The 23,229-nt window shown below is 50.2% G+C and overlaps 7 protein-coding genes across 7 annotated transcripts; 3 read left to right on the plus strand and 4 right to left on the minus strand.

Annotated features, from left to right (window-relative positions):
• Positions 1-237: 237 nt before the first annotated feature.
• TrAFT101_007700 (uncharacterized protein) lies at positions 238-1,545 on the minus strand. The gene is made up of 4 exons (XM_024910680.2): positions 1,320-1,545; positions 1,113-1,239; positions 750-995; positions 238-659 (listed from the first exon to the last, which is right to left on the minus strand). The coding sequence occupies exons 1-4, from the start codon at positions 1,433-1,435 to the stop codon at positions 393-395; spliced, it is 756 nt and encodes a 251-aa protein (XP_024759198.1). The 5' UTR covers positions 1,436-1,545; the 3' UTR covers positions 238-392.
• A 758-nt stretch (positions 1,546-2,303) lies between these two features.
• On the plus strand, positions 2,304-3,834 carry TrAFT101_007701 (uncharacterized protein). The gene has a single exon (XM_024908432.2). It carries the CDS (start codon positions 2,468-2,470, stop codon positions 3,662-3,664), a length of 1,197 nt encoding a protein of 398 aa, XP_024759197.1. The 5' UTR covers positions 2,304-2,467; the 3' UTR covers positions 3,665-3,834.
• TrAFT101_007702 (uncharacterized protein) lies at positions 3,812-6,023 on the minus strand. The gene is made up of 2 exons (XM_024901986.2): positions 5,846-6,023; positions 3,812-5,782 (listed from the first exon to the last, which is right to left on the minus strand). Exons 1-2 carry the CDS (start codon positions 5,907-5,909, stop codon positions 3,903-3,905), a joined length of 1,944 nt encoding a protein of 647 aa, XP_024759196.1. The 5' UTR covers positions 5,910-6,023; the 3' UTR covers positions 3,812-3,902.
• A 779-nt stretch (positions 6,024-6,802) lies between these two features.
• TrAFT101_007703 (uncharacterized protein) lies at positions 6,803-8,394 on the plus strand. Its single transcript, XM_024905349.2, has 2 exons — positions 6,803-8,062; positions 8,119-8,394. The coding sequence occupies exons 1-2, from the start codon at positions 6,931-6,933 to the stop codon at positions 8,196-8,198; spliced, it is 1,212 nt and encodes a 403-aa protein (XP_024759195.1). The 5' UTR covers positions 6,803-6,930; the 3' UTR covers positions 8,199-8,394.
• A 539-nt stretch (positions 8,395-8,933) lies between these two features.
• TrAFT101_007704 (uncharacterized protein) lies at positions 8,934-10,604 on the minus strand. Its single transcript, XM_024900576.2, has 2 exons — positions 9,852-10,604; positions 8,934-9,675 (listed from the first exon to the last, which is right to left on the minus strand). The coding sequence occupies exons 1-2, from the start codon at positions 9,930-9,932 to the stop codon at positions 9,145-9,147; spliced, it is 612 nt and encodes a 203-aa protein (XP_024759194.1). The 5' UTR covers positions 9,933-10,604; the 3' UTR covers positions 8,934-9,144.
• Positions 10,605-11,245: 641 nt separating this feature from the next.
• On the minus strand, positions 11,246-13,922 carry PPE1 (Protein with carboxyl methyl esterase activity). The gene is made up of 3 exons (XM_024900548.2): positions 12,783-13,922; positions 11,886-12,706; positions 11,246-11,802 (listed from the first exon to the last, which is right to left on the minus strand). Exons 1-3 carry the CDS (start codon positions 12,992-12,994, stop codon positions 11,636-11,638), a joined length of 1,200 nt encoding a protein of 399 aa, XP_024759193.1. The 5' UTR covers positions 12,995-13,922; the 3' UTR covers positions 11,246-11,635.
• A 7,507-nt stretch (positions 13,923-21,429) lies between these two features.
• Positions 21,430-22,786, plus strand: TrAFT101_007706 (uncharacterized protein; the record flags this gene model as incomplete). The annotated part of the gene is made up of 3 exons (XM_024900483.1): positions 21,430-21,667; positions 21,760-22,074; positions 22,143-22,786. 3 exons carry the CDS (start codon positions 21,430-21,432, stop codon positions 22,784-22,786), a joined length of 1,197 nt encoding a protein of 398 aa, XP_024759192.1.
• Positions 22,787-23,229: the final 443 nt, after the last annotated feature.

Here is a 23,229-nt window from a genome sequence, read left to right on the forward strand (position 1 = left end):
CAGCAAGTACTCCTTCACTGTAGCACAGTGCAAGATCCACCAGTGCTAGAAGGCGCCCCAGGAGGGGCAGTTTAGGCGGCCCTTCAGCGCTGGGATAGGGCTACATGAGCCTGGGCTCTGCCTGATGCGCCACTGCTGCCCACTATAAGGCAAGGGGGGGCAACGAGGCTGCACGGGCTCCTGCAGCCACAGATTGAAGTTGGGTACTCGAGTTGGTTCAAGGAGAAAAGTAAATTGCACGTGGTAAACCTAGGTATCGCTTAGATCTAGAGATCAACTTTATATCGTGGCTTCTGTCCAAAGAGCAAAACAAAATTGAGACGTGTTCTATTCTATCTATTTCATTCAAGTCATTTTCAGCTCTATCCAGCTCCCGCCCCGCTCCCTACAGTCTACAATTTGCCACCCCTCGTGTCGACCGACTTTCGAAGCAAAGAAATGACCTCGGCCGGGTCCTTGGCTCCAAAGACGGCACTGCCCGCAACAATGACATTGGCTCCTGCTTCGGCAGCCTGGTCGATTGTGCTGGGGCCGAGGCCTCCATCAACCTCAATGTTCAGCTCGGGGTATCGTTTACGCAGTTCCTGGACCTTCGGCAGCTCCGAGGCCATGAACTTTTGGCCTCCAAATCCGGGATAAACGGTCATAACTAGGACCATCTGTGATTGTCGCCAGTATTAGCCTCATATTCCTCTAGTTCAACAAAGAGTAGAACGGCCAAGGAATTCTTGGACCAAAAAAAAACGTACATCAGGTCTCTCCTTGGGGTCCGAGCTCTCAAGAATGTCCCAAAGCACGTCAACGGAGGTATCAGGCTTGATCGCAATTCCTGCCAGCAGCCCGTTGTCGTGGATATATCTGATCAGCTCCTTGGGGCTTGTCTTCTTGTCGGTCGTCTCCTCGGGGGATTCTGCGGCTGATGAGAAAGCGGCTTCGTAGTGGAAGCAGTACAGGTCACAGCCAGCGGCCTTGAACTCCTTGACCCATTTCTTGGGCTATTGTGGTTTGGACATCTATTGTTAGCTCTGGAACAAAAAAAAAAAAGGCTTTTGTTCATATCAGAGAATAGGTAGCCCGCAGCTATAGGTACAGGCCAGAGGAATCTACCGTACCTCCGCAATCATCATATGGCAATCAAATGTGCCTCGTCCGGCGGGCTGGCTCGGCTTCTCGACGTGCGGGCGGACCTTTGCAACAACGGGGGCGCCAAAGGTAATGTTTGGTACGAAATGACCGTCCCTGCATGCAGCTTGTCAGCCAATTCTATCTGACAACAAAGGCGTTGTGAGTGATGGAGGCTGGATGGCAGCTTTACTGACATGATATCAACGTGCAGCCAATCCGCACCCTGCTCCATGGTCCGGGCACATTCTGCGCCGAGCTGTGCAAAGTCCGCCGATAGAATTGACGGGGCAATGAGAGTCTTGGGGGCCATATTGTGTCGTGTGTTTGGGATTGTACTGAAGATGCTGTCGGTACAGGTGGTACAGGTGAAGTATCGTTGTATTGCGGCAGTTTGCTACCACTCCGGCCTCCAAGCTGCCGTTTGGGTATAGTAGGTAGCAGCAGTATGACATAAGGCGAGCATTTAGAGAAGCCAGGCTGAGCCTTGCACACTCTTCGCACTGTATACTCCGGCCGCGCTGTGGAGCAAATCGCAGATCGGTGCGCAGGGCACCGGACACCAGGTACCTTGTACTATAATTTTCCGCGATTACAGCCGTCTGAGCACAGTGAAACTCAAAGCAACTTGCCGCATCGTGAGATTGGGTCTGATCCCAGCTGACACTTCGCACGGTTTAACTTTCAGGCTAGTGCTTCAGATAGTGTGGTGCACACTGTGAAGGCCCTCAATTGGGCTGCTGCCAGTGCCCATTGTGTCCTGAATCAGCGACACAGGGCACTGGTGAGGCCTAGGCAATGTGCACGGATGGATGATAATGAGTTTGGTGCCACGCAATTGGCTGCGTCGCAAGAGACGGGCTTTGTTCGCAGTGCTTTGTCTTGCCCTTTTCACCGTCCAGCCTCGCCAAGTTGCACCTCCTAGCTCGGCTGCAGCGAAAAAAGGCCCTTGTAGCCGATACCTTGTCTGTCCACTGGCCCAATCGTCGTCGTATCTGTACATTGCCAGCGCACCGAAAAGCAGGGAGCCTTGCTTCTGCCTGGAGACGTGGCAGGTTACTGTACCAGGGGACCTCCCCCGCCCCAGCTTTCGATTGGGGTCCAAACTCAGCCCACGTATCACATGACATGACCAGTGCAGCGGATTAGTATTGTATCATGACGAGGCTGGAGCCTTTTGGCTCGTACGAGATAAGAGCCTCGAATCCAAGACCAGTAAACGGGACAGCTATAGCCGCCGAGTTTCCCCTTGTTCAGCCTGCCTTGCTGGCAGCGGCAACCGAAACTATTGATTTTCACGTCTTTTGTCTAACATTGGCCAATCGGTGCCGTATTCTTGCTCGTCATGTTCTCCACCAAGTCCGTCCAGTCGCTGAGGAAGCTTTTCGCCGGATATCACGAGCCCCTACCTATATCCAAGCAGCAGTCGCAGAAGCTCCTCGATGGCATCAAAGCATCCTTTCGTAGCCAATTAGACCGCGAATATGGACGCTCTTCCTCTGATCACGCCCCTACGCCAGCCAAATCTGGAGACACCAACCCTCAGGCTCGCCGGTCCGCTGCGTCTTTGCATTTGAAATCCGTGCTATCCAATCCTCTATTCAGCTATAACAACAAAGAAAATGCTTCTCCCCTGCCAAAGGGGCTGTGGGTGCCGGATCGTGATCCGATGGACGTATTTGACCACGCCGTGTCCAGGGGTATGATGACGCTCAAGGCTGCTACAGGCTGTCTGGTGGCCAAAGAGCAGCAGTTGTCAAGTGCCATGGACGCGAATATTCCAGCTGCATCTTCAGATACTGCCCTGCGAGTCGTTCGATGGCTTCGATCATCTGGGGCAGAGAGCAACTTCCTCTTTCTGGACAATGCAGCCTTTGTTCGGGCGCTTGTGCCTTTCCTCATCGCTGAAAATATGGAGGCAGTGGCTTGGGAATGGATCACGCGGACTATGAATGAGTCCAAAGACATCAGCGAAGAGCAGCGTATCGCTCGTGCGTCTTCTTTGCTGTCTCAAATCGTCCGCATCAAGAGCCAAGCCCAGTATGGTAACCTCGATGCTGCTATACAGACGATCCTCGAAGCAGAGCAGCTCTTCCAGCACAACCCTTTGCTACCGAAATTGCTGATTCAGCCGTGGAGATCAGTGTCATGGCTATCTACTGTAGAATCATACAGCAGAGAAATGCCAACAGAAAAGCTGTTTGAAGCTCATTTGGCTACGGCTGATCGCCTATCACGGCCATTCCCTGTAGAAATGGCACATTTGCACCTATACCACCCAACGCATCCGGATCACCTCCCTGCCGTGGAATTCTTCAACGATAAGAAGAGGCTGCGCAAGCTGGTGCAGGCCTTGGGTCCCGATAAGCTGAATCTTACAAAGTTTACGGGCATGGGCACCATTCCATGGATTGCCTTCTTGGGTCACGACACGGTCAATCACTTGAAGCAATCCGGGAGAAGTGAAGAAGCACGAGGCATCACGCAGTTGTTACGATCAGAGTTGTCTGACATTTTTTCTGAAACTTTGACACCAGCATGAAAGCAAAGCAACCATGTTGCGAGAGGATGTTGTATTTTGCATATAACTTTTGTATTATATCTATCATGTCAAGGGAAAGGCGCATTCACGGGACGGATTACGGAGAATATCATAGCATTTAGATACCCAAGCTCAATAAAAAAAAGGCTGAAAGATTGTATTTTTCTATATATTCATATCTAAGGTAGATGCTTCGTGAAATGTGTCAGTTCGCCATAAATTTTTATATATCCTCTTTCTAGTCCGAGAATCCCTCAAACTCATCTTCCCCCGAGCCTGCTGCCTCGTCGTCCTCATCATCATCATCATCCTCTTCGTCCTCTTCGTCCTCTTCGTCTTCATTCTCTTCTGGTTCCTCTACATCAAATGTACCAGAGATATCCCATCTATCGCCATTGGCCTTTTTGCTCACATACTTGACAAACTTGAGAGCACCGCTATCACGCAGGACAAGCGTCATCTTGTTCCACGCCGCAGCCTGGAAAAACAGAATGTTGTCGTCGTCCCCGCTGGACTTGTACACCGCGGCGTCTTCATTGGTGTCATCATCTCCAGCCATGTAAACTTCATGACCGCCGACTTCTACAGCTTCCTCAGGCTCTTCAGCAACGGCTTTCGCTTTTCCTTTGCCCTTGTCCTTGTTCTTCTTCTTGTTCTTTCCGTTCGGCTTGGCTTCCTCCTCCTCTTCCTCCTCTTCCTCATCGTCGGCGGCATCTCCCCAGCCAGTCGTTGGCGTGAGACCCAGATTGAGCTCCAGACGAGCCTTGCCCTCGTGGCCCGTAGCAAGAGTGTAGTCCATACCGCGACGGAATCTACGGGCTAGAACGTCGTGGTTCTCAATGGTGCACCCGGTTGCTACTTGAAGCCAGCGGCGGAACTGATCACTTGGGAACAGCTTGTCCAGTAGCTCTGTGATTGGTGACTCATCTGAGGACTTTCGAGATTTGGTAGAAGGTTGCTGGTAAAGGTACCGGTGCTTGTGAGGCGGTCTGGATACTTTCCAGGCAGAAGACTTTTCGATGGCTGAGCTATCTTCGGGAAGAGACGCTTTTTCTTGCGCCTGGATGTAATCTTGTAGGCGTTTAGCAAACTTCTTCGACAAGACGTCTGCAAGCGTAATGCTCGAGTTCTCTTCAAAATGTTCAGACACTTGCTCCAGCGTATCAGGTGTCAGGTACGTTGGCGCAATGTACTGCAGTAGGAATTCCAGATCGGCCTCCTCAAATTCAGCCTCGCTGCTCTTTGGATTCTTGACCGCAACAGGCTTTGCCTGCGGCGCATCGTACTGAGCAGGATTGCCCTGGAGCTGCATGAGGCCGCTGTTCTTTGCGTTCCTTTCCTCCTCTCCCTCGATGTAGCCGTCTTCTCCAACCTGAGGGATGTGGAACCAGCCGCTAATGGCCATGCGAACACGGCCGCCTTCCTTCTCCAGCTGCTCTTTCGTCTCGGCATGGTACACCTCCTCGACATCGTGGAAACTCTCGCCAGGCTGGACGGCGAAGAAGCTGAGCTGGTTCCAAGCAGGCGGGATGACCTTGACCACGTCTGGCAACGGCGTTTTCGCAACGTCACCGTCCTTGTTTTTGATTTCCTGGATGGGGAACAGACGCAATGCGCCACCCCATTCGGGCTTCCACGGGATGTCGGGATCTGTCAAGTAGAGAATGTAGCTGACTCGTCTGCTGCCAATGACGTCGTCATGGCACAGCAGATAGCAGCCCGGGGTATAGATGTTGATGGCCATGTCTGTCTTCTTGCCACTCAGCGGGCCGCAGCCAGTGATGCTGGAGACATAGTTTCGGAAAGTCTCCGAGTAGATGGCATCGCGGAGGGAGAGCAGAGAGGGCAGCTTGGCAAGAGACTCGTCGTCGAGGCCATCCAAGTTGGCCAGGTCACCAGATTGATGGATCTTGTAGATATCGGTCTCTTTCGGAGTGAATTGTACGTTTTCGCGAACTTCGTCTCGAACCGACCGGAGGAGCTTGTCATCGACCAGCTTGTGGATGACAGCATGTTTGTAGGGCGAGGATTCGGCGTATTCGTTGGTATATGACTCCAGGACAGAGTCGTCGAAAAGGCCCTTGCGGAAGCGCTTCTTTGCATCTTCTGGACTTATGGCTGGGTCGCATAGTTAGCATCCAATCGAGCCAGGAAACAGAGGAAGCCGGAAAAGAGGCGTACTGGTCTTGGCCTTCTTGCTGCCGGCCTTTTTGGCAGAAGCATGGCTTTCTGCCTTTCTCTTCATGGTGGTGACGACTGGCTCTGGCTGTCTCTGCGCAATTGGCTATGGCAGTGCCAATGGCAAAAAGATTGGAGCGAAAAGATTTTCGCAAAAAGGTGGGAAATGGTATGAGGCCAGTTGCGAGATCAGCCGATGGCGCATCTTCAACTTTTTTTTCTGCCGCCTTCAGACTCTGGCACCACTTCCCCACCAAGCTAGCCCTGCAGATTTCCTAAAGTGGAAACCCGGCCATTGAGCTGCATTAATTGGGATGTCTTCTTTCCTCAATAGCCAAAGGGCTGTCAATAGAGACGATATATTTGTCTGACATGGTTCAAATCTGTATATAAAGTTTCTTTTTTTGTTTCTTATTCATATGTTAAATGCATGATAGCCTGTCTTCATGGTGCAGCCGATATAGCAGAGGGGCCTGCCGTTTGTGTACCATGCCACTGAGTTGGAGAATTCAGCTATTTCAGTTGCCAATTCACAGCCTGCGCATCTCTGTACGTTTTCATATATGTAGATACACATTTGTTACTTACACATCTCAAGAATTCCACTTAATATTGCTATACAACCAGATTTTCTAGATCCCAAAATCTGCACACTTTGAACATAATAGGCCCCATACCCTGCAACCAACGGCGTGTCTATTTCGCGGTACGCAATTGAGTAGGTACACGCAGTAGAAATACGCCGACATCTTGATCAAGACGCGCCATTTCACTGGTTTCATTTAATATTTGACAATCATCCTCATGCGTGGTCAACTACTAATCAACGCCTCGCACCAAAGCTTGGCACAAATTAATTCCAACAAAGTTTGTAATCAAAATGGCGCTCGGTGTTAGTCACCGGCGTGAACACCGAACTCCATATTATCCATACCCCGCTGACGCAAGATCATCAAAAAGCCATATCAGCTTTATAAGACTTTAGTATGCATAGCGTTTAATACTCTCGCACCCAGCTTGAAAGTTACTTTTTACTCTTCCTACCCGATTCGCACCAATCCCACCATCTACTCTCATACATCGAGACCATGGGCTTCGAGAACCACCAGAAGGAGGTCCGGGACCACTTCCCCGCCCTCCAGCAGAACCAGGTCTACCTCGACAACGCCGGAGGCAGCCAGACGCTCGGCACCGTCATCGACTCCATCCGGGACTACCTCACCGGAACCAATGTGCAGCTTGGTGCCTCGTACGTCGTGAGCAAGAAGTCTACTGCTCTCTATGGAGCCGCATACAAGGCTGCTGCCAAGTACATCAACGCCAACCCAGATGAGATTGTCTTCGGCTCGTCAACCACTCAGCTGTTCCGCAATCTGTCTTATGCTCTAAAGTTCAACCCGGGAGACGAGATTGTAGTCTCTTGGATTGATCATGAGGCCAACATTGCTTCGTGGCTGGACCTGGCCGAGCGGCAGAACCTTGTCCTCAAGTGGTGGAAGCCAAAGCCCAGTCTGAATCCCGAACTTCTTGCCAGTGACTTGACTGCACTCCTATCGCCCAGGACAAGGCTGGTGACTTGTACCCATGCGAGCAATCTCCTGGGGACAATCACTGATGTGAAGGCTGTGGCCGCGGCCGCGCATAGTGTCGGCGCTTTGCTCTGCGTTGATGCCGTGGCGTATGCCCCTCACCGGCCTATCGATGTAAAGGATCTGGGGGTTGATTTCTACTGCTTTTCTTGGTACAAGGTATATGGACCTCATATATCCATGCTCTATGGCAGCTGGAGTGCGCAAACCCATGTGAGACCTCTGGGACACTTTTTCAATCCTTCCGTCTCTCTGGAAGATAAAATTGGCCTAGCGGGTGGATCATATGAGTTGCTTCAGGCTGTTCCACACGTTGTCGAGTATCTAGAATCGAAATGGGACAATATTATCTCTCAAGAACTCCAGCTACAGACTACTCTTCTAAACTATCTCAAGCAGCAGCCAAATGTAGTTATTTATGGCACTCCGGATAGCAGTGTTCGTGCCCGAGTCGCAACGATTAGCTTCTCCGTCAAGGGATTGAGCTCCCAGGAAATGGTGGAACAAGTCGAAAGCAAAACGCCATATGGTTTCCGTTACGGAACTTACTACTCAGAACGACTGGCTCGAGAAACTTTAGGGTTGGCTAAAGATGGTGCTGTGAGGATTAGCATGGTGCATTACAATACATGTAAGTTTCGACGTTGCCACAAGTCGAGAAGAGGATTGACTAACAAGATGTCAAAGTGGATGAAATCGAGGGGCTTATCAAGGCATTGGATGAGGTTATTAAAAGTTCTATTAATACTAAAACATCTAAGCTTTAAAGTATATGGATGAAAGGATGGAAGCAGCATAAATACTGACAGTTACCTACCTAGACGGCAGGAGAAGATTGGGAGATACAAACGAAGAGTAGGAAAAAAAAAAGCACATGCAGATACTGATATACATCTTACTAAGAAGGGGCTCTACACGAGCAATATACAAAATTAAAGAAAATGACCAAAACCATACTTACAATATCTGATATCCGAGCCCAAAAGACACCAGCGGGCATTGGTACTTGAGAGCATGGCAGTGGGGAGGATTTCTTGCCGCGTGTGGGGAAGACTCCGCCGCCGTGCTTTCTGGAGAGCTTAAAGCGCTTGGCGCTGGAGCTTGATTTCTATGCTTTTAAGGTTATGATTTGCGCCCCTGGCCTTTACTCTTTTTTTTAACGTTTCAACCATAAACCTCGGAAACTGGAGACTTACACTGCTTCGAAATTTCTGAAAATGAGTTCTCTGGAGATATCTTCTTGGAACCTTGCTGCTCTCTGTTTCTACCTACGCGCGATGCAACTCCAAGCCGCCAAGAGATCTAAAGCTGCCATGCGACGTCATCGTGCGTGCTCTAGAAAAGCGCCTCTCCCCAAGTATCTCGCACAAGGTACCTAAAGTGATTTTCTTCTGGGAGGCATACGTGAACTGGGTGGATGTACAGTATGTAGCAAAATGCGTCAAAGGACCCTACTTGAGTGAGATTCGACACATGCAAGGAAGACATGAGCTAATGATGGTCAATGTAGTACTCGGTATTATGGTTTGGCATCGCCGTCATTAATATTCTCTAGTCAAATTATATCTCGCCTAAGTAGACCATTTACAACGTTCAGTTCGTGCGGTTACATTTCGCGCCACCTCAACAAAAAGCAAATATATTACGGTCACACCAGAGATTCCCTTGTCCCAATTCTCGGCTGCTGGGGCATGGAGATGTTGTATTGATCTCTTACAGGGCAGCAGCCAGCATGGCGATGGCGGCACCAACAAGGCTACCAGCAGAAGCCAAGGGGGCGGCAACGTTTGAGCTCGTGGTTGTGGCCGCGGACTTTGTGGCCGATCCTGTGGTTGTCTTTGCCGAAGAACCCGTCGGGGCAGCAGTTGTGGAGCCAGAGCCGGTCGAGGCAGGGGCAGAGGAAGAGTCGGCCGCGGAGGTAGATGAATCAGAGGATTTGGTGGTGGATGAATCAGAAGATTCAGTTGTCTTGCTCGAAGCAGAGTTGTCGGATACCGTAGCAGAGCCAGTCTGGCTCGAAGAGCTGTCCTTGCAAACAACCTGGTCGGGAGTGCTCACGCCGGCGGAAGAGCAGATCTGCTGAGCAAACGAGACGGCCTTGTCCTGGTCAGATTTGCTGCAGGCATCAGCCAGGCAGCATGCGATGCCGTTGAGGAAATCGGCATTCTTGCAGATGCATCCAATGTCAAGCTGCTGGCAGCCACCAATCGCGGTGCCAGTGGTGAACTTGGTGACGCAGCCAGTCTATTTCAGCGCGGATACTCGGTCAGCCTCTTTCAGATATCCAGAGCCATTCATGAATTGGATTGGCTGGTGCAAATAGGCAGAAACGAAGCCATCAATGGTGTCCGATGAAGGCAGGGGCAAAACTTTTCTCTTGTGCGTCACCGGTAGTTTAATGTGTTGTTGTTATTACTTACAGCGCAGGACGGGAGGCCACTGAGATCCTGGGCAGCCGCAAGAGCTGCGGTGAAGACGAGCGACACGATAGAGGCCTTCATTATGGCTGATGGACGGTGAAGAGAGGCTTTGGTGAAGAAGCTTTTCAAGATGAGCAATTCGACTGATGAGCAGCAATAGGAAGAAGGAGAGGAAAAAAGAAGGAAGAAAAGGGCTGGCGTGCCCAAAGAAGCAAGACGTGGAATGCCGGCTGTTGCGTGTTGGGGTAACACGGACAAGCAGCGCACCACTGGCAGGCCATCTTGGGTCCGCCTCTGGACGCTAGCGACCTGCTAGAGGCGGATGGGCCCGATTTGGCCCTGGAGAAAGGAGCATTTACGGCCCAACAAGCTTTAGCGCGGCGCATCTTGGAGGCTTTGGGAGGCGCCCGACCGTCCGTTAGTGATTCAATAGGTGACGCCTACAAGCCTCTAGTGGAAAGTAGTAGCGCGTAGGCTGGCGGCGTTGCCAAGGGCAGGGGAGGGCAGGGGATGGCAGGACAGAGCAGAACAGAGCAGAGCAGAGCAGAGTAGAGCAGAGCAGAACCAACGGCAACAAAGGGGGCTTCCTCGGGGATCCAGCTGGTGTGACAACGCGCGCCCATGATTGGGCTCGGCATACGAAGCATTGAGGTGGTACAGTGGCCTGTGTATGTGGAACACTGCACTGCCGCTGCCAGGCTTACTCGATTGGAGAAGGGGAAAACAGAGAGGCGGATGCTGCGGTGTGGAGATTCTCGATGCCAGGGGCTGCAGCCAATCGGCCATTGGATCTACAGTCGACGGACGGACTTTTATCGACTCCGAAAGTCTGCTTGTCAACCAGTCACTCATCGAGGCGCGTTCTTACTCGTACTCGCACTGGTGGTGATGGCTGACATACTTTTGCTCGTAGTGAGACGCATTGAGGCATATGTCTCGGACCAATCTGGTTAACTTGATAGGGGTTGAATCGCATACAAATATCTCCGCAAAGAAAGGCGAGCAATAGGGAAAATAACGGAGCTAGTATTTTTAGGAAGCAATGGCCGTTAGTTTTAGAGATGATTTATTTTGGCTTCGATGCTGTAGGAACATGCGGCTCGAAATCGTTGCCCAACTGAGAAAAAAAATGGCCGTCGTCAGTATAATACACTGCCCCTACGCAAAATATGAGTGACAATAATATACACAAACGGACAGTCGAATGGAGCGGATTATTGGGCATCAGGCAAGTCCATGGTGGTAGAATATCAACTGAATAGAGAGATGCTATTAATATGAACCCAAAAGTGAAATACAAGGATTCCGGGTTTGCATCTTCAAGTGTCTCTTTTTAATTCAAGTGTCTCTTTTTAAATATCACAACTCACTCGAGGTTCCTGCAAGATGGCCTAACAAAGCACATTTCGGGCGACTACCGAAGCTGATATCTCGTATGTGTTAAGACGTCTAGTCTAAGACGTCTAGTCTACCATGATCTATTCCCATAAGCCAATTGCTCAAGACAAATGAGGCTGAATTGCTCTTTCTTATATATTTTGCGAAAATTAACTGCTTCTAGCACTGCTGATCATCTAGACAATATCTCATTCCGGGCGTTAAGATCAATAGTAGGTACTCTTCTTCAGTTGCTTTGTTGGTATCGTTATCATGATATACATACATGCAGATGTTAAAAAAGGGCGTGAGCACTAAAATTTAATTCTTGTCAAAACGCCTTGAAGCAGTTTTCCTACCGTTCAAGCATATAATTGTTCTCCATCCCCGCTGCTACTTGATGGTAATTATACCTTCTTCCCCTGCCTCAGGAGCTCAGAGACTTTTGGCGGTAGAACCAATGCACTCCTATCGTTTCTGCGGTAAAAGTCAACCAGAGTCATGGCTGTTTGTTCTGGTTTATCCTCGTGAATAAAATGCCCAGCATCTGGAAACACTTGCAAGGCGTATTTTCCTATATGATGCAACAGATTAGTTGCTTCCAAGTCTTGAACCCCTTAAAAGAAGAAACCTGTTCTTGGAGTCTCAATCACTCACCTTGCATCTGACCAATTGTCAATTCCGTATCTAATCGATCTGTGCCAGCAAGCAGCAAAAGCTTCCCCCCACGCGCCCCAAGGAACTTCTTACTTAACCCTACAAACCAATCCTCCCAGAACGGTTGTGTAGCTGCAAGATTTGTTCTCCATCTCCATGGACGAGATGCATCTCGGCTCTCATCCCAGACCAGCAATGCTGGCACTGAAGCTCTAGCAGAGACCGAGTTTCTCACAGTCCGTGTTCTGATGTGCCAGTCAATGCCCGACTCGACAGTTGCAAACCCTCCCGGTCGTGTGGACAGGTATGTTTGCATGCTCTGAAGCGCATCCATGGCAGAGCCTTCAACCACGTCTAAAACCGCGTATGCCAGGAGGGATGTGCCTAGCTTTTTACTCATAGCGAGGTCTGTTACAACAGCACCCCCTAGCGAGTGGCCCACGAGAACTATAGGAGGCAGCTCTGGCCAACCCATCTGCGCCTTTGTGGCCTCAATCATGGCGAAAAGGTCCGACGACAACGTATCCAGCCGTAGATCCAAGGCTGCTCCGTCAGGAGCGATCGTGGAACCATGGCCTCTGCAGTCGACTGCCAGTATGCCAGCATTTGGGAGTCGTTTTCTTATCTCAGAGCCCACTACCGCAAACGAGAGCCCAGAGGATCCGGCGCCGTGATGCATCACGTACAAGGGCCCTTTATCTGCCGGCGAGTTGAGGTAGACATGATACGTCACTTCTGGGTTGGCATCAGACTTCAGAAACAGCTCCCGCTCAAAGTAAGTGGTCCATGGGATCTGCTCTAGCGTTCTGCCCCTTGCTACGCTGCATACACTGTCAGCCCGACAGTTCCATCATCAAAAGCCTTTGCCATATCCAACTTGGGTGCAGTTGTAGTTACCCTTGGGGGCGAGCAAAGAGTTTCTGGCTCGGCGTCGGGATAATTGTCCCCGTAGACGATACCGATGAGGCCGACGAGGCCGAAGAAGAATCGTCGTCCACCGCTTCTGGCAGCTCCGGCACCTGGTCTTCCTCCGCCTCGTCCAGCTCTTCAAAAGGCTCCGGGGGGATCCCAAGCTTTGATCGTGCCCAGGCTCGCTGTAGATCGCTCATGATGGGCCGTATTGCTGGAGCTCAGAGCCGCCGACGACAGCAGTTGATATCAGCTGATCAAGGTGGTCCAGCCATTCGCTGATGCGGGGGGATTGGATGACGATCCGTGGAGAAATGAAAACGCGCCAACGGCTGAAATCTTGGGCAAAAGGGCCGGGCGCCTGTTATCACCGGTATATTCAGTCGTCGCCTCTTTGGAGCGGGAAATGGAAGTATCGCAGCCCGCCACGTTCTGCTCATTGACCTGAAAAAACGTCGCTCAAATGCTGCGAAAACGGATGAGGTCGATTAGCGACCGCGCGGGTGGGGACTTGTCTTATGTTGCACACTGTGAAATGTGTGGGACAATGACGTAGTGAGACAGTGCGGAGCTATGAGCTATAACTGTATTTGAGATTTAAAATCGTCCAAACGCACTGATGACTTCTGTTATTGTCTATTGTTCTAATATGACGCAAAAGAAGAAGGATGAAATCTTTTTTTGGTGAATTCCAATTCGGTAGCGGTGTCTTGATATTGCTTGAGAGGTTTGGCGTACCTTGGGCAAATCGAACTGTGCTTACTGCGTCATCTTCCTATCTCTCTTCTCAAACAGCGAAGGCTGAGATATCCAATCAGGTAAAAGAAACGGTGTTTCAATCGAGCAGACAAGTTTCAAAATAGTCAGTTCTTAATATCCGGTAATTCTGCCTCATTCCATTTTTATTGAGTCTCTCTTTCATTTTCGTTGTTTTGGCGCACTTTTCTGCCCACCCCCACACTCTGCTCATTTTCTCACCCTCATTTTCCGAATGGCAGCTTCGGAACTTACCTATAGGATACAAGTGCAAGAGGTACATCATCGAAGCTTAGAAATTCCGGTAATACCAATATTGTCTAAGCTCGCCTGGACTGTCTAGAAGGTTCTGAAACAAGTGCTTACGCTGTCAGAGCTGAAACTGAGTCAGGTTAATTACCATCTGTTAGATTGCCGTGCATGAGAATAATACTTGTTTGTGTGTGGCTTGGCTTAAAGACCCATTCAAAAGGCGTACGGTATTCGGTAATTCGTAAAGTCCAATGGCTCTATCAAGGGGCTTGCAGTTTTGATGTCAGCCGCAATGATACTTGATATCAGCGTGCAGGAAGGCGTACCATCATCCAGCTTTTTTGGGCACCGAGATGGCAATCCATGCGTCTGATGTCGTGGTTTTGCCCAATTGGTTTATTGATATATCGCGGCTATTCCATTTGCTGGACCATATTGTCTACGTATACCTATTTCACCGTTTTGCATTTTGGCCATGACTCATTCCCCTGTGTTCATATGACCTGATGTGAAATACCTCAGGGGAACTGAACGTGCGATGGAAATAATTCTTGGCAGAGACATGAAATTAATGTTTCAAGCTTACTTGCATCCTCGAAGAAGAAGCCGAGACTCACGCACCGCATATTCCTATATCGTATGCTCATACATGTCGATCCATAGTCTCATGCAATGACGGAGACTAGACCCCAAGCTTTTTTCAATAGTTCTCTCAACTACTGCTGCCCTACCTGCATGTAGCTGGCTCCGTATGAGTGGCCATTCCAAGAGAGCGTGTCCCACCGCGTTCACCAGACTGTTGAGAACGGTGTCATTATAACCCATTCATAACGTGAGACCAAGTAACATAGACTTTGGGCAGTCGTAATGATTTTCGTGAGTCAACAGCTTAATTGGCGAGGAATATTTAGGCGAGTGTGCCGCCGGGTTTCTCCCGTGTTGTGCTATATTTGATTTAGAGATGATACATGGACGATGGCCCCTGAAAAAATGACGCTGTAGCGACTCTTTCAATCACTCTCGTCAAGAAAATAATAACTGCCAATTTAACTACTGGACGGTATCAAGTCTAGCCGCGATGGTACCCGTATTTATAGCATTGATTCGTATAGCACTGCCATCGACTAACTGAGGTGCTAAAGTACCGCTCGTGCACAGGCGAACATAGTAGCCCGTAGCTTTAATAGATCCCCAGAACTGACACAAGTGATCGTTACTGCACGCGAATACAAAATCAATGCTGCACGCCGTCTATGCCATGCCTTGGCATCGTGATGTGGACTTTGGCATAGTCCAGTTCTAGGTGCTTACACGGAAGGGCCGAGCCGACGGCGAAAACGCCGTCTCTACACAAGGGCTGTTAGATATCGAATCAATCGAGCTTTCCAATGCGGCTTCAACGACGTATGCTAATGTACCAGCGAGGTATTAGAAAGTATCCTGCCCCGTATGCAGCGGACTGTGTCAAATATCACTTCGTGTTACGGAGCAGGACCTCCCATCTTAGCTGCATCTGGCGTAGGCGCATTTGGCCCTAAAGTCGCAGGATTCTTTGTACTAACATTACTACTAGGAGGCAGTAGTATACCTGGCAGGTGTTTTAGGTGCTACGACAGGAAAAGCAACGAGCCAAATATTTTAGCTATTCACAAGCCTGAAAGCTGCTGCCAAACGCGCGGCCAAGGGTGTCTCCGCCATGAGCAGTTGGTTCCCGATGATTTCAAAGCCCCCAATTACGTACATGCCAAAGCTGCCTGGCCACGCCGCCACGAACGATGCTCAAGTTGGTGTCCTGATCTGAACGACGTCCAAACCGCTAGAGCATGTAGGTGCTGCTAGTATTACTCCTGATTTGCATAGCCCTCAATTAGTACCCCGTAGCAACGTGGAATCCAAGGGAGACACACCCTGGGAGGGCATGTCGAATAAATTGACACACCACTGCAAGTGCTACTGCGAGCTGCAGTTGCAAGCGAATTAAATTTTGCAGGTACACGCAGTAGCCGCTCCCATCCCACCTGCTAGGCCTAGGTGGTAGGTCGGCCGTAACAATGACAACTGCAAGCGAGCAGCAGTAGCTCAGGACTGGAGTTAGGGAATTGCGTCGATTGCGGCCAATCAACCCGTCCATAGATTGATACCGGAGGGTTTTCAAACAAGGAGGCACTGCACATGATCTGTTCCTGCCACCTGAAGCTGCGGAGCCCTTTTCGGAAGCGACTGCCACATGCCGTTCGCCGAGCGATTTTTCAAGCGTCTCCTCCTCGAGTTGGTACCTCAGGTACCGGCCCAAGATATGGAGAATCGAGGGCACTAAATGGAGCCATGAGCTAAGTTCCTGGCGATGGCATCTCTGGCGCTTTCATGTGCCAAATCGCCTGACATTCCCTGATGCGTGCTTGTTCCCCTGGTCAGAGCGGTACCGCCCGAGTACCCACCGGTACCTGGTTTTCAGCTTCTCAGCACAGGTCAACTCGTCGTCTCGCAGCGTCTCATGGCACCCATTGGACGGCAAAGTGCCCAGCAGCGCAGCAGCTCAGCCTAATCAAAATCGACGCAGCTAGCCTACAAATGGCCGCGACGGCGTGAATTCATCGGCTTGCTGTCCGAGCATCCAGGCCAGACACAGGAGAACGCCTGGAGCAATTTCTCCCACAGACCAGACCTCCCCGCGTGCCAGGGACCTGTTCCTTGCAGCCAAGCGGCGGCCAAACCATGGCAAGGACTAGCAGCTTCACCGATTTCGCACGAGGCTCCAGAACCTGGAGCAGCTGAGATCCGCAGACGCGTGGCGCATCTTGCGTCGTATCTTCCACGCAACGACGAATCACGACTACATGCTCTCATCACTGCGGCAGCCAGTATTGCTGCTCTTGCATGCCAGTTGCGCAGCATGCCTGTCGGGGACCCGGCTTCTGATCCGTTCTCGCCAAGACTAAAAACCTTCAACTGGCCCACATGCTCGAGATTAACGCTGTTAGGGATAGAACGACTTTCACAGCCTGGACTTCGGCCGACACGCTAAGGAAGGGAATTTTTGTTCGCCAGCATCAGCCTTGTCAAAGGTCGTTTGGTCGTAGCACGCAGCCGCAACACGCGGCAGGGGAGTGGGAAGCAAACACTAGCAGCATCTCCTCACTGCAAACTACGCAGCCGGGTAAATTGCTAGTCAAAGGCGATCGTGATCGACTTTCATGGGCAGCCATGCTATTGCACACAGAGTAAGTAATAGCCGGCTACTTGCTTTATTCTTCATTGGCCCATATACTCTAGATTGCGGCCAGGATGAAGCGGTTATTATCCATCTAGTACTGGCCATTCATGTTTCATTTTGATTTGCTTGTAAATACGATGGCTCATCTACCCTTACGGTGAGAAATTTCTTCGCCTTGCCAGCTTCGGTTGTGACCCGATATCCTCTTGGTTAGGATTCACAGCACTGACTTTCTTGTCTCCCAGCTCGCTTTCTCGTATCAACCACACTCGCCACCGCAGTCCGAGCTCGCAGCAACATCTCAGATGCCACTAGCACAAAAACTAGCTCGCTTTGAAAATCTCGCTGCCGTTGCAGCTAGCTGTTATCCAGTACTATTTCTTGAGCCGGCCGTGGCCGGCCGTACTTTTTTTTTTTTTTTCCTTTTTTTTATGGAAATCGCAACTTCAGCCACTTCTGGTAGTACACATTCGACTAGACTAGCTGAGCGGCGTTAGAACAAGCGCAGCGCTTTGACAGGGGCTGGCCTTGCAAGGGAGCTGCCGAGGGGCCATTACGGAGTACGGAGTACCATGCTAGGACTCCCGCCTTAAAGATCCACTTGTGTAACACACACCATACACATACAGTATACGTACATATGCTAAGGACGAGTACGGAGCATGTGCTGCCTTAGACGCAGCACAACCATGTTGTACACAGCATGTCCAGTACGGGGAGCCGGCATATATGTACTATTATTCGCATATAACCTTCATAGTGCGATCTACCTTAAGGCCGGCTTCGATTACAAGGAAGAGAAGATGGGGGGTGAGATCCCTATTTGACCAGACAAGCATCGTCATCGCAAATTTGGCGTGGATCTTCCTACCAGGCTTTTTCGCTCATCAAAGAAAATGCATACAGCCTAATAGGGCGCCCATCTAGATTGCCATATGGATTCAATTTCAAACTAATACCGCTTATTCGCCAAGTATGATTTTAATCTAATGTTCTATAGACTCACCGGAGATATAATCCTTCTGTCACGCGAATTGAAAAGATGAGCCTGTGCGGATGTCTCCACACTTGTCACCGCACTCAAATCCTTCGGGTCTACTCTGTACATACCTCGTATGTCGTATGGAAACTACTACCCCATAGGCGTAACTGGCACAAGTACAGCAGCTATCGCAATTACTCCGTGCCTGGCCCTTGCTTCACCCTTGCTTGACACAGCGCTAATACCACTAACGGCTTCGATTCGAATCTCGCCGAGACAAGTTTCTCCCAACGCTACTGCCACAGGCTGCCACCCTCCTATGAGTATCTTACTGAGTCGGGATGGTTTATGACGCAGACATTGGAGCCATTGCAAAACTTCTTCGATTGTGAGTTAGTACTGGGTATAGGTATATCCACCCACTCACTAACTTCTAGACTGTACTCCGTACAGCAAAATGACTTTTTTTTTTTTTTTTTTTTTTGAGTGGAGAGGAGTGGAGGAGCCAAAACTGTCGGCCGGATGAAACGTTGTTGGTCTGAATGAGCTGGATCACTGTCTCCTCCACAAACGTGGATCAGGCACAGAAGCGATGACTTTTGAGGGGACTACAACCACGCCGCCCAATACCGCGGATACGGAGAGCTACCTAGGTGCTGCTGGCCTGAGATTACCCCGTTTTTTTTTTATCAGTGCTAAGACGTACTTCGCCGATAGAGGTTCGCCGTTAAAGTTCAAACTTGGCCGGCCGTTCCATTTGAGAGTCACTTACGACTTCGTAGGCGATTAACCTCAAGCATTCGTGTTGGCGAAAACACACGTTTCGGTATGGACTACGATTAGTAGTGCTGGAATACGTATTGCCTATTACGACGTATTACTTCTTGCATGGCACTTCCACTAAGCGTCTCAAGGTACCCACTGATGCATCTACTACCACCGCCGTACATTGTACAACATGGTCCAGCCGCCTGCTTACTCGTTTTGGGAGGCGTCAGAGTCGCTTAGTTCTGCTTTCTCGGGATCGGTTGACGGCCGCAGATTGATCTCACGGAGCTAATTGATTGCTTTTGGCCTCTTTTGCTTTGGCCGTCTCCCTAACGCAGAAACGTGGAGATTGCTACGAGGAACGGTGCAGTTGAGGACGGGTAGCTAGCACCAGCAAAGTGGAATTGAGTCTTTGAACTAAACAATACCTTGTCGGACAATTTGAACCTGCAAGATTTGTCTCAACCTGCTCCGTCATACCACAGCATTACTACTACTTTGAGTGCATTTCTGCTGGCTTCTCATCATCGCCCCGCTTACTTTGTGCAACAGGTAGGTAGTACCGCCAGTGGCATCATGCATCGCTCGCATATGCTGGCGCACATCAGGGACACGGAGTAGCCCGTATCGCACCTCTTCTCCCAACCCTGCAGAAAACGTATCTGCGAGTTAGTATCCAGTAACAACGACGAACAACTCGAGCTGAAAGAATTGGAAACCGGCAGATGGATGGGCAAGGGACCCTACTCTTCACTCTTAACTTTTCATTTTTTCCCTTTCTATCTCCTTGGCGCCAGACAAGGTTCATACTTGTTTCTCTCTCTTTTCTTTTTCCCTTTTCCCTTCCCTCTCCCCGTCTCGGCCCCTCTAGCTACTTGTCCTGGTGTTAGTGCAACTAGTAATTGGTTCGCCAGCCTCACCCTTGCCAAGCGTACTACCACCACCTTAGTATGTGGCCTGTATTATCCTACTCCGTACTGTGCCCTATGATGCTACCACAGTGGTGCATGTGATAGGTGAGCCATCATTTGAAGCTGTCTCACCCGACCGTTCTCGAAGCCTTCTTTTTTTTTCTTGCTTTCTTCCTGCTATTTTGAGACAATACTTATTACTGACCCTCACCAAAACGAAGCACACTGTAAATCAAGCTTCCCTAAACTTTGTAAAAAGTGACAGACGTCGCTTTTAGCGGCAAACCCTATGTGACCTAGATTCATGAGCACCGCAAAGAAGTTGTCATAGGTAGGTGTAAGCAAGCAATATCAACAAGTACATGCTCATACATACTTGTACTTTTTTCTTATGGAGTCCTTGTTAAGAGGCCCCTCTCGCATTCTTCAAGCCGAGGCCGCCGGCACTCTTATATACACGCCCAAACAAAAATGTACCACCCTCCGGGATGGCCGCTCGGCTGCTTCCCTTTTGCTTTTGATATGATACCACACAAAGATGATGCGCATGAAGAAGGTATTGCTGCCTGGAAAAATGCAACTGCTGCTGCGAAATCGCCTCTGATCTCCATTGGTTTTTTTTTTGTTCCCCAACGCTGATGCTGATGAACATGACAAATCCTGGCAGATGCTCACAGTGGCCGCCAAACGATGTTCAGGTGGGAAGCATGTCTCCACACCGGCAGTAAGATGACGATTTAAACGATCCAAATAACTGTTTTTTCCCCCCTAGCAGCTGGCTCCGTTTCTTTGCAGTCTTGTAAAGCCGCGCTGCTGACCTGTCAGCCAAACATACGCCTTTTACCTTCTGTGGTTGACGGCTTCGCCGCTCGGCACATGCCACACAGCCCTTTCAGGCTGAGCCCAACGGGAACTGCAACGTTTTGATTCTCGTGTGGATCCATACTTATATGTACATACTTGTACGCTGGTGGTCTCTCTGACTACTGCCTGTGCTCGTAGCTCTCTAACATGGTTGGTGTCGACTGAGGGGTGTCAAGTTTCCGGCTCCTCTTCCTAAACAACTCAATATCGCCTCCTCTCCCCACCCCCAAAAGGGCTGTGTGCGACTTCGCAAGACCCTTGCCTCTTCCTCCCTGCCGAACAGGCATAGTAGCCCTATGGAAGACCCCAGAGCATGGCACTGGTAGGTAGGGTGTCACAACAGCAGCGGCTATTTGTAGTAGCTATTACTAGGTACTGGGGCAACCTCCCGCTCTGTGTCCTTGAATCCATCCTCTTCGTGCCTCCATCATCGGTGCTTGCCAAAGCCACCCATCTCGGTCTGCTGTCTTCCGAGACACAAGAGTAAAAAAAAGAGAGATTCACAGATTGCCAGATCGGGCCTGGCCAAGAGCTGGTATGGGATCCCCCTTGGCTCTAGCTCACATTCACCACCAGCTGTCTTAGGTCAGCTACACTTCGCCACCAAGAGTTCAGTGTGCTGCTTTGGATCCCGGATTAGAGGCCAATATTCCAGCTCTGGGGCTCGCTAACAAGAGAGGATTGGCAAGCCAACGCCACCAGACCAGCTCTACCATCTGCTGTTCATGACTCTTGCCTCCTTATTGTATCCTCCCAGCTCAAACGAATCGAAGGTCTCCACGATCCCGCTTCTCTCCAAGGCCCCTCCGTACTACCAACCCCCAAGAGCGATCGACGTCGTCACGACCTCATCAATGTCATATCCAGGCCCCGTCTCAACAGGAGTAGATGCAACCTGCGATGCCACCACCAAGGTCTCCCTCCAGAAACTTTAGGGGGCCCCCAGATTCCACAATGGCATCTACCATGCGAGGAAATGCTACCCATGTCTTGAAGCGATCTTACTCGACACCTTCAGTGGGTGGTGTAGCATCAACATCGTTCTTAGAGTCTCAACCATTAGCGCCGCAGATGAATGAAAAGAAGAGAAATAAACTAGGCTACCACAGAACGTCGATTGCCTGTGGTGAGTTTTGTCTACCCTTTTCCGACTCGACACGAACCCGCGAGGCCTGGGCCGGTCCTCCCGGAACCCCTACGGAGTCTAACACACGCTAGGTCACTGCCGTCGACGCAAGATACGCTGCATTATATCCTCAGAGGACCAGAATCGATGCGTGAACTGCATACGGCTCAAGAAAGAATGCAGCTTTCACCCAGTAGACCAGCAGCAGCCATATGATCAGAAGCTACCACCTCAAACGCCCACTGGATCCAGCATCGCGACGGCCTCCTCATCACCGGCAATATCTCGTGGCAGCTCCGTTGACCAAGGGACACAGCGACAACAATATCCTGCGATACCTGTCGCCCCGGTGCCCAGCATGGGGGCCCCAACGCCTCAAAGCGAATATTTTCCACCAGACTTGGAAGGTGGGTAACTGAAACTCGTCTGTAAGATTTCTCTGTATCCGGTGATGTTAACTGTTAGTGTAATCAAGGTTCGGCGAACCCCATGCCATCCGGGTCATCTTATGGTGTAGGGGAGCAGCCTTCTAGAAGCTGGGTCTCTACGGACACGGATCCAAGCGCAATGTCGAAACCTCGCGGTCAAAATATGTGGCAACAGTCATATCAAGGAGATGTTTCAATGGGCTTGGGTGGGCAAATTTCTCCATACGCAGATCCATCAACCGTACCTGCTGCCTGGGCTACTTCGAATTTTGGACCTGGTAGAAATGAAATGGGATGGAATAGCGGCATGCCACCGCCTCCTCGATCGATGTCCTTTAGTGGAGAAGTTCTAGGAAGCCATCATACTCCTCAGTACTATCCAACACCACACCAAAATCCGGTCTACCAAAGGCAGCCGAATCAGTTTTCTCACATCTACGCTACTGTGCCTGTTAGCGAAACGGACGAGAACATAGAACAAGCCATTGATCCGGCTATAATGGGCACCAATGTGCCCCCGACAACGCCTATAGCTTGGCAACAGCAACAGCAACAACAACAGCAGCAGCAGCGTCAACAGCATCAACAGCAGCATCAACAGCAGCACCATCAAGTGCAAGATACTCAGGTAGGGGGTGCCTATCGCGGGTGGGAAGGGTATAGTGGGGATGATGGAGCACGTCGCATGTAGGAGCCTGCTGCCTTTCTCCTATTTTAACTGAATTTGGCCGTAATATGTCACGGCAAGGAGCTGAAAGGACTCGATAACTGCCGACAAGACGTCATTCGTTGCCGAAAATCAAAGTATTCAAATAACGATAAGCCTGAAAAGTAAATCGAGCACGGAAATCCGTCTACCCTAGTAATATTGGGTGGTGGATCAAAACCTCCTCAGCCTCCAGCCCGCCGATATTGGTAATACAGCTTTATCTCAGCCGTCAGAAGTGTTCTATAGGGCCAAATGTAGAAGGATTTTCTGTCCTATCACAATATGAAGAAGTCTTACGATGCCGATTATGAGTGGACGACCACTTGACCGAACCCTCTTCGCCGATGATACGAAACGACCTCCGATTTCAAAATTCTTGGCAATACGGAAACATTGAATAGGTTGGGGTATAGACTTCTTCGGGA

The sequence above is a fragment of the Trichoderma asperellum genome, chromosome 4 (genome assembly GCF_020647865.1).
Source record: "Trichoderma asperellum chromosome 4, complete sequence".
Taxonomy (NCBI): domain Eukaryota; kingdom Fungi; phylum Ascomycota; class Sordariomycetes; order Hypocreales; family Hypocreaceae; genus Trichoderma; species Trichoderma asperellum.